Source organism: Poecilia reticulata, unplaced genomic scaffold, assembly GCF_904066995.2.
Source record: "Poecilia reticulata unplaced genomic scaffold, P_reticulata-male-v2 Scaffold_142, whole genome shotgun sequence".
NCBI lineage: Eukaryota > Metazoa > Chordata > Actinopteri > Cyprinodontiformes > Poeciliidae > Poecilia > Poecilia reticulata.
The window spans coordinates 12,501-22,131 of NW_027675240.1; the positions used below are offsets into that span (position 1 = coordinate 12,501).

Sequence of the window (9,631 nt, forward strand, 5' to 3'; positions counted from 1 at the left end):
CGTGAGAAAATTGGAGGAAGCAGTAGTACCGTTTGGGAGAAGCTGTGAAAGCTGCAGAATGGCCTGCCATTTCGCAGCTTTCGCAGCTGCTGCCAAATGTCTTCGAGGCAGGTAAGTAACCCAGGTAAGTCTAGGAGAGAGAGATGAGAACCCACCCTAGTCCTCTTTCGCGGAGTATCCACCTCCGACTCCTCCGTCTCAGACTCAACCACCGCCGCCGCTCTCTGAAATGAGAAAAAACAACAGTGAGTAGGGTGTGCGACATGGAAGGAGCAATTCGGCAGCAGCCGAGAAAGCTCCCGAATGGCTCTCTTTCAGCCATCCGGGAGCTTTCTAGGCTGCTGCCGGATGGCTTCGAGGCAGGTAAGTAAGTATAGGAGAGATGAAAACACCAACCTTTTTTCTTGGAGTCTCCGACTCCGACTCCTGAACGGACGACGACGACGACGACAACGACGCCACCGCCGCCGACGCTGCTGCTGCTGCTGCTGCGGCGTCCTCTGCCAGCACCACCACCGCTCCCTGAAATGGAAAAAGAACATCGACTTGGTTGTGCGACATGGAAGGAGCAATTCGGCAGCAGCCGAGAAAGCTCCCGAATGGCTCTCTTTCAGCCATCCGGGAGCTTTCTAGGCTGCTGCCGGATGGCTTCGAGGCAGGTAAGTAAGTCTAGTCTAGGAGAGATGAAGACACCCACCTTTTTTCTTGGAGTCTCCGACTCCGACTCCTGAACGGACGACGACGACAACGACGCCGCCGCCGCTGCTGCTGCTGCTGCTGCTGCAGCAGGGTCCTCCGCCAGCACCACCACCGCTCCCTGAAATGTAAAAAAGAACATCGTCTTTCAGCCATCCGGGAGCTTTTCGGCTGCTTCCTAATGGCCGGCCATCCGGGAGCTTTCTAGGCTGCTTCCGGATGGCTGGCCATTCGGAAGCAGCCGAGAAAGCTCCCGGATGGCTTCGAGGAGGGAGGCAGGCAGGTAAGTGAGGCAGGCAAGTCGTGAAAACCCACCTTTTGGGAAGATTTCCCCGCCCAGCTCTTCCTGGGGTCCGTGAGGCCGTCGAAAACCTTCCGTATAGCGGCGAGCTGGCTGCACGACCTGTCGACGGCGTAATACTTATCCGCCGTCGACACGTCGTGGCACATTACCGAACTCACGACCATGCGCTCCTGTGCCGAGAGGTGATCCCTCGCCTTTTGAAAATAAGGTAAGTTAACAACAACATTTCCGTTATTAAACGCAAAACGTTAGATGAATGATCGCTTACGTAGGTAGCGATGGACGTGCGTATATCGGTGACAGTCGGGCTACCAGGCAAGCCCAAGTTGGCCCATGTTTTCTGCATGGGCAACAGGAGATTTTTGACTCTCCTGTTGCCCTCAGAAAACATGAGCAACTCCGTGGTGGGTTGGAGTCCGGCACGGACGGCGATCCACCTCTCAACCCACCCGAACTCCTCCGGGGTCAGAAAGACCTGGGCCGAGCCAAAGGCTCTGTTGGTCTTATGGTCCTTTACCTTTTGGGAGAGAGAGAGAGAGAGAGAGAGGGGGTTGGGATCATCACTCGCTGCTACTGCGGACATCCCGCAGCAGCGAGTGATGATCCCAGATGGCAGCATGAACACTTCATCCTTCGACCTACGTTAATCAGGAAGCCCTCATCCAGCTCCTCATCCCTTGCATCCCTGGCCTCGGTGACCTCCAGAACCGTCATGTTCTGGAGGACGCCCGTCCTGTGTCCGTAGACACAGGTGATGTATAGGGAGAGGAGCGAATAGAACCTCCTGACGTAGTCCCAGCTGACACCCGTCTGTAAATGGTCTGAAAAAAAAATTCAAGGAAACAAACCCATTAAAATGCCTCGACACAGGAACGAGACACACACACACACACACACGAGGTGACAAAAGTCCATCTCACTCACCGAGGACACGGAGGATCTCCTCCTTGCACCTGGCCCGGCAAGCGCGGAGGTGACGCCTGGGGACCAGGTGCCGGAGCTTTGACCTCTTGACCATTATCTGCCGGACGGCCACCCGACGTCCGAGGCCGGACAACGCCGAGCACAGGGCCCTGTGCACGGCCACCAGGGTGCGCTTCGACACCCGGGAGGTGGGCGGAGGGGTCTCTGTGAAGAAGCGCAGGAACTCCAGGACGTTCACGTGATAATGTTTTATGGTCGTGACCGCCTTGCCGCACCTCCTTAGGTGTTCCGACCACCTGCTCCGGAGGAAAAAAAACGGAAAGAGTTAAACGAGAGGACACCAAAAAACATTCGCCGGCGTACGTCGGAGAGGGCCTCACTCATATATCCGCCGCACGTTGTTTAAAGGAGACCAGGTCGAGGACCACCTCCCGCCGTTTGCCAGGAAGGTGACAAACTGGTGTATCCTCGAGAGCTTGGAGGTCTGGTTCTCTTTCTGCTTCCTCCCATAGCTGGAGCCCTTGAGGTGGTCCCAAAAGGACTCCATGTACCGGACTGCATACATAAAAGAAATTTGAGGAGAAGGTAAGTGAGGAGAGATTCGGGCAAGCACGGACGGACGCGAGTCACCATGGATGGACGCGACTCACCAACTGCCGGCGGGAGGAAGCGAAATCGAGCCAGTGCTCCACCAGTTCGGCGGCTGCCGCCTGCCGCTGCTTCCTGGTTCGGCGGGAGGTCCTCCTGGTCCTCCTCCTCCTCGGAGGTCTCCGGCTGGGTGGCGGCTGGAGGGATGCCCGCAGACTGGAGCTGCTGAAGACGAGAGAGAGAGAGAAAGGAAAGAAAAGAAGAAAAAAACAAAACAAATGAATTGACTCATTGAAAATGCATTTTTAGGTGCTGCCATTTGCAGGCAGCAGGCCCTCCTTCCAGATGGCGGACGTTCCGCAGCAGGCCCCACTGCTGCGGACCGTCCGCCATCTGGAAGGAGGCCCTGCTGCGGAATGTCCGCAGCGGCGGGGCCTGCTGCGAAACGGCAACAGGAGGAGGAGAACTCGCAGCCGGAAGTCAGTACTGCCCGGAAGGAAAAGACAGGTAGGTAACGTAGGTCATTGACTCTTGGAATGAATGAATGAATGAATGACACACACATACCTGCTCCAGGTACTTGATGCGGTTAGCCTGCTTCTTGAGGGTCTTGGCCTGGACCCTCAGCCTCCTTGCCTGCCCCCGCATCTGACCCTGCAGGACCTGGCAGTTGGTGCAAACCTCCGGCTCGCAGGACCCTCCCTCCCTCATCTCCTCCTCCTCGGGATTGACCTCCAGGTCCAGGGTGGACCTCATGGGCGGATTTGGGTTCCTCGCCCTGAGGTCCTTGAGCTGGGTGACCGTGAGCTCCTTTTTCACCTGGCTCACAACCTTTGCGAGCTCACCCGCCTCCATCTCGGGATGGCCCGTCTCGGACAGATGGGTGTCCAGCCGAGACCGGGCGTACCCGCAGCCCTGGATGGGGCAGGCGAGCCCACGAATGTTCACCCTCCGTGAACCGAGGTTGAGAAGTATTTTCCTCTCCTCTGCATTCCTAATGGCATGCTTCGTTATAAGGTGCTTCCCCAGGTACCTGTAGCTATAAAAGCACAGGGGGCACTCTGCCATAGCTTTTGGAGGGGCCATGATTGTTTTTTTCTCTCTCTATCTGTGGATGAAATATTAAAGATAAATAACACTACTAAATAAAGCTGGTAAGTATCACATCTTTATGTTGGAAAAGGGTGTGAGCTACAGGGTAGCTTGCTGCCACCACGTGCGCTAGCTAGCTAGCTAGCTAGCTAGCGTGGTTGCGGCCATCTTGCAGCAGAAAGCCCTGCTGCAAGATGGCCGCCACCGAGCTAGCCAGCCAGCACATGTAAGACGGTTAAACATTCGAAGGAATTCGAAGCCAGCCAGCAAGCAAGCAAGCAAGGACATGTAAGACGGTTAAAGCTAGCTAGCTAGCTAGCTAGCTAGCTAGCTAGCTAGCTAGCTAGCTAGCTAGCTAGCTAGCTAGCGTGGTGGCGGCCATCTTGCAGCAGAAAGCCCTGCTGCAAGATGTCCGCCACGTGGCGACCATCTTGCAGCAGAAAGCCTTGCTGCAAGATGGCCGCCACGTGGCGGACATCTTGCAGCAGAAAGCCCTGCTGCAAGATGGCCGCCACCGAGCTAGCCAGCCAGCACATGTAAGACGGTTAAACATTCGAAGGAATTCGAAGCCAGCCAGCAAGCAAGCAAGCAAGGACATGTAAGACGGTTAAAGCTAGCTAGCGTGGTGGCGGCCATCTTGCAGCAGAAAGCCTTGCTGCAAGATGGCCGCCACGTGGCGGACATCTTGCAGCAGAAAGCCCTGCTGCAAGATGGCCGCCACCGAGCTAGCCAGCCAGCACATGTAAGACGGTTAAACATTCGAAGGAATTCGAAGCCAGCCAGCAAGCAAGCAAGCAAGGACATGTAAGACGGTTAAAGCTAGCTAGCTAGCTAGCTAGCGTGGTGGCGGCCATCTTGCAGCAGAAAGCCCTGCTGCAAGATGGCCGCCACGTGGCGACCATCTTGCAGCAGAAAGCCTTGCTGCAAGATGGCCGCCACGTGGCGGACATCTTGCAGCAGAAAGCCCTGCTGCAAGATGGCCGCCACCGAGCTAGCCAGCCAGCACATGTAAGACGGTTAAACATTCGAAGGAATTCGAAGCCAGCCAGCAAGCAAGCAAGCAAGGACATGTAAGACGGTTAAAGCTAGCTAGCTAGCTAGCTAGCTAGCTAGCTAGCTAGCTAGCTAGCGTGGTGGCGGCCATCTTGCAGCAGAAAGCCTTGCTGCAAGATGGCCGCCACGTGGCGGACATCTTGCAGCAGAAAGCCCTGCTGCAAGATGGCCGCCACGTGGCGGACATCTTGCAGCAGAAAGCCCTGCTGCAAGATGGCCGCCACCGAGCTAGCCAGCCAGCACATGTAAGACGGTTAAACATTCGAAGGAATTCGAAGCCAGCCAGCAAGCAAGCAAGCAAGGACATGTAAGACGGTTAAAGCTAGCTAGCTAGCTAGCTAGCTAGCTAGCTAGCTAGCGTGGTGGCGGCCATCTTGCAGCAGAAAGCCTTGCTGCAAGATGGCCGCCACGTGGCGGACATCTTGCAGCAGAAAGCCCTGCTGCAAGATGGCCGCCACCGAGCTAGCCAGCCAGCCAGCACATGTAAGACGGTTAAACATTCGAAGGAATTCGAAGCCAGCCAGCAAGCAAGCAAGCAAGGACATGTAAGACGGTTAAAGCTAGCTAGCTAGCTAGCTAGCTAGCTAGCTAGCTAGCGTGGTGGCGGCCATCTTGCAGCAGAAAGCCTTGCTGCAAGATGGCCGCCACGTGGCGGACATCTTGCAGCAGAAAGCCCTGCTGCAAGATGGCCGCCACCGAGCTAGCCAGCCAGCACATGTAAGACGGTTAAACATTCGAAGGAATTCGAAGCCAGCCAGCAAGCAAGCAAGCAAGGACATGTAAGACGGTTAAAGCTAGCTAGCTAGCTAGCTAGCTAGCTAGCTAGCTAGCTAGCTAGCGTGGTGGCGGCCATCTTGCAGCAGAAAGCCTTGCTGCAAGATGGCCGCCACGTGGCGGACATCTTGCAGCAGAAAGCCCTGCTGCAAGATGGCCGCCACGTGGCGGACATCTTGCAGCAGAAAGCCCTGCTGCAAGATGGCCGCCACCGAGCTAGCCAGCCAGCACATGTAAGACGGTTAAACATTCGAAGGAATTCGAAGCCAGCCAGCAAGCAAGCAAGCAAGGACATGTAAGACGGTTAAAGCTAGCTAGCTAGCTAGCTAGCTAGCTAGCTAGCTAGCGTGGTGGCGGCCATCTTGCAGCAGAAAGCCTTGCTGCAAGATGGCCGCCACGTGGCGGACATCTTGCAGCAGAAAGCCCTGCTGCAAGATGGCCGCCACCGAGCTAGCCAGCCAGCCAGCACATGTAAGACGGTTAAACATTCGAAGGAATTCGAAGCCAGCCAGCAAGCAAGCAAGCAAGGACATGTAAGACGGTTAAAGCTAGCTAGCTAGCTAGCTAGCTAGCTAGCTAGCTAGCGTGGTGGCGGCCATCTTGCAGCAGAAAGCCTTGCTGCAAGATGGCCGCCACGTGGCGGACATCTTGCAGCAGAAAGCCCTGCTGCAAGATGGCCGCCACCGAGCTAGCCAGCCAGCACATGTAAGACGGTTAAACATTCGAAGGAATTCGAAGCCAGCCAGCAAGCAAGCAAGCAAGGACATGTAAGACGGTTAAAGCTAGCTAGCTAGCTAGCTAGCTAGCTAGCTAGCTAGCGTGGTGGCGGCCATCTTGCAGCAGAAAGCCCTGCTGCAAGATGGCCGCCACGTGGCGACCATCTTGCAGCAGAAAGCCTTGCTGCAAGATGGCCGCCACGTGGCGGACATCTTGCAGCAGAAAGCCCTGCTGCAAGATGGCCGCCACCGAGCTAGCCAGCCAGCACATGTAAGACGGTTAAACATTCGAAGGAATTCGAAGCCAGCCAGCAAGCACATGTAAGACGGTTAAAGCTAGCTAGCTAGCGTGGTGGCGGCCATCTTGCAGCAGAAAGCCCTGCTGCAAGATGGCCGCCACCGAGCTAGCTAGCCAGCCAGCCAGCCAGCACATGTAACACGGTTAAACATTCGAAGGATTTATGGTTTAAAAGTTGCATTAACTGAGACTTTACACATTAAAAAAAAAAGAAAAAAAAAATTGCTTGATAAAAACGTTTTCTAGCTGCTGTGGTGTGGATAGCAGAAACATCCGTTTGCTCGAGGGCTGGAGACTATCATCAACGCCACGTGGCCCAACCTGGGCCTGCAGTAGCAGCTAGCCACCACGTGGAAGTGGTGGTCTCTGTGGCGGCAGCAAGCTACCCTGCCTGCGGCCCACACCTTTTTACACACACACACGGTTAAAAATTCGAATTTATGCTTTAAAAGTTACCTTATCTTGACATGGTATATGTATTAAAGTTGCTTTTTAAACCCGTCTCTATTCTTACTAGAAATAAAAAACTTTGAATGTATGTATGTATGTATGTATGTATGTATGTATGTATGTATGCTTTAAAAGTTACCTTAACTTGACATGGTATATGTATTAAAGTTGCTTTTTAAACAAACCAACCAACCAACCAGCAATGGAAATAAAACACTTACTTACCTTCGACTGTTCAATGTCTGTAGCTGTCTGTCACTGTCCAGCACTTAAGTCAGCTGCAGGTTGCTGCACTCTGGTCGTCAACCACCTGTTATCAATTAACAACAAGTGACTCCCTCGGGAGGAGCAAGGGGCGGGACTTCGCCATCCAGCAGCAGAAGCACTGTGCTGCGGGATGGTCATAAGCCCTGGGAGCACAGAGAACCGACATGGCTTCGGTGGTGCAGCGGTTTAAGGTGCCCGACTTACTGTCTTCTAGTGAATCACAGCACATTATTGTCAGGGGTTCGAATCCCGGGGTGGAATCGGTCAACCACTCAAACTACTCCGCTAAGCTACAGGGGTCCAGTTGGTGGTTGTCTACCGCACTGAGAAGCTCCAGCTGTGCTTTGTGCTGTGCTCTGCAGGACTTAAGCCACAAAAATAATCGAGCCACTGCAGCCGGAGCCACTTTTGACATTTTATTTAATAAAAATAAAATAATAAAATAAAAAAAAACAAAGAAACCTTGCTTTTCATGTGGCGGCGGCGGCGGCGGCGGCCATGGTTACCGCATCAATTTCGGTGACGCGGATCGGTGAGAATTGGTTATTGGGGAAGCGGCACGAGTCCCGTTCCGCCGAATGGCCGGACCGTTTCCCGCCGAATGGCTGGAGGGGAAGGCGCCCGGACCCCGGGTAGGGGCTCAGACATTTGGCGGGATCCCTGGACGTCTCCTTATGGCAGGAGACACGGTCAAAATAGCACGAGTCCAGTTCCGAATCCCGTTCCACCGAATGGCCGGACCGTCCCACCGAATGGCTGGAACCCAAGCCGGGGGCAAGGCGTCCGGACCCGGGTGTGGGCTCAGACATTCGGCACCATCCCTGGGCGTCTCCTTATGTCTCGCGCCCCTGGGAATGCAGACATCCGGCAGCATGCTCCGGCTTGGCTTGGGGTTGTCAATCGTGTGGCTCCTGTAACTTGGCGGCTCATTTTCAGGCTCCTTTATAAACGAGTCTGGCACAGCAAAAAGTGTAACTTGGCGGCTCATTTTCAGGCTCCTTCATAAACGAGTCTGGCACAGCAAAAAGTGTGACCTAAGTCGGGAGCAATTTATTCAACATGACTCCTGTGGCTTGGTGGGGATTTTTAGCCTCCCTCCCTCTTAACGAGTCCAGGTACTCTGAAAAAGTCTCTCTCTCTCTCTCTGTCTCTGTCTCTCTCTCGGATTTTTTCGGCATCACCACCGACGGCTCCTGTAGTCTGGTGGTTTGCATCGACGAGGAGAAGGAGGAGATGCTGATGCTCCTGTAGTCTGGTGGTTTACATCGACGAGGAGAAGGAGGAGATGCTGATGATACTCCATGTCGATGTCTAAATTACTTGCTATGTGCTAACGTGTGCTAACGGAAAAGGCACATGGCTGGAGCGGTGCAGCGGTTTATGGTGCTCCAACTCGCAATGAATGGCAGCCCCGTCTTTCACGGTCGGGGATCGAATCCCAGGGCTGCATAGGCGAGGCACTCGCGACGAAAGCCGCCAAACTACAGGACCCATGTAAAAAACCACAGCCGGCTGGCCCCTCGCTTCAGCAGGTGGCCGTAGCAGTTCACCGGAGATTGCCTATCTCTGTATACCGTGAGAGTAATGGAGCCACCCGCTTCAGCCAATTCTTTTTTCCACATTGTATCGGGGAGGGGAGGAGCCGGCCAATTCTTTTTTCCACATTGTATCGGGGAGGGGAGGAGCTTATTCCAGATGGCCGGCCGGACGGACGGACATATGGAAGCATCGATAAATGATTATTCCAGATGGCTGGACATTTGGAGGTCATAACCACTATGAGCAAAGATAACCCACATGGCTCCTGTAGTTTAGTGGTTTAGCTGCCCGCTCTCCGCCCCAGAGACCCGGGTTCGCTTCCCGCTGGCTGCAGAAAGCCTCTTGCGTTTTTGTTTTTTCTTTTGACAAACTATATACCGGCAGAACCGGGAGAGTCCAAGGAAGGTTTTGGTGGCCTCCGATTTCCGCCACGACCTTCCTACGATTTTTAATTAATTTTTAACCGTTTTACGCAAAATCGGTCAAAAATACCCTTTCCGCCGGTCCGACCGAACCGGGACCGGAATCGTCGTGCTCCAGGGACTGCCCCGGTTCGGGGAGTGTCACTCTCGGAGGCCTGGGTGGAGGAAAAAAATAAAAATCGAGTTTCGGTGATTATTGGTTACACCGCATCAATTTCGGTGACGCGGCTCGGTGAGAATTGGTTATTGGGGATGAGTCCGTTCCGCCGAATGGCTGGACCGTCCCACCAAATGGCTGGACCCTCCCCCGGGATTCGGACGCCCTCAGCCCCGCAACAAGTTGTCGAAAATACCCCTGCCTCGTTCTCCGGAACCGGGTCCGGCCCCTGGACCTCCAGTGGAACGGCCCCGGTCCTGGAGGACCAGGGGGGGGAGTTATGGAGCTTTTTTGCCCGGGGGTAGGGGCACCGAACCCCGGGTAGGAGATCAGACATTTGGCGGGATCCCT

The 9,631-nt window shown here is 54.7% G+C and overlaps 1 protein-coding gene across 2 annotated transcripts in view; it reads right to left on the minus strand.

Moving 5' to 3' along the window:
• The window catches only part of LOC145550668 (uncharacterized), a 4,907-nt gene extending 979 nt beyond the window's left edge, over nt 1-3,928 (minus strand). Inside the window, exons 1-10 of one of the 2 annotated variants that reach the window (XM_081604486.1) lie at nt 3,080-3,928; nt 2,575-2,737; nt 2,305-2,479; nt 1,925-2,220; nt 1,643-1,821; nt 1,269-1,517; nt 1,012-1,194; nt 698-817; nt 397-522; nt 156-224 (exon numbers count right to left, since the gene is read on the minus strand). In XM_081604486.1, coding sequence (XP_081460612.1) covers nt 156-224; nt 397-522; nt 698-817; nt 1,012-1,194; nt 1,269-1,517; nt 1,643-1,821; nt 1,925-2,220; nt 2,305-2,479; nt 2,575-2,737; nt 3,080-3,598 — 2,079 coding nt within the window. In that variant the 5' untranslated portion in view covers nt 3,599-3,928. The remainder of the gene's footprint in view (nt 1-155; nt 225-396; nt 523-697; nt 818-1,011; nt 1,195-1,268; nt 1,518-1,642; nt 1,822-1,924; nt 2,221-2,304; nt 2,480-2,574; nt 2,738-3,079) is intronic. The other variant, XM_081604487.1, reaches the window with a different exon arrangement.
• Between the last annotated feature and the right edge of the window lie 5,703 nt (nt 3,929-9,631).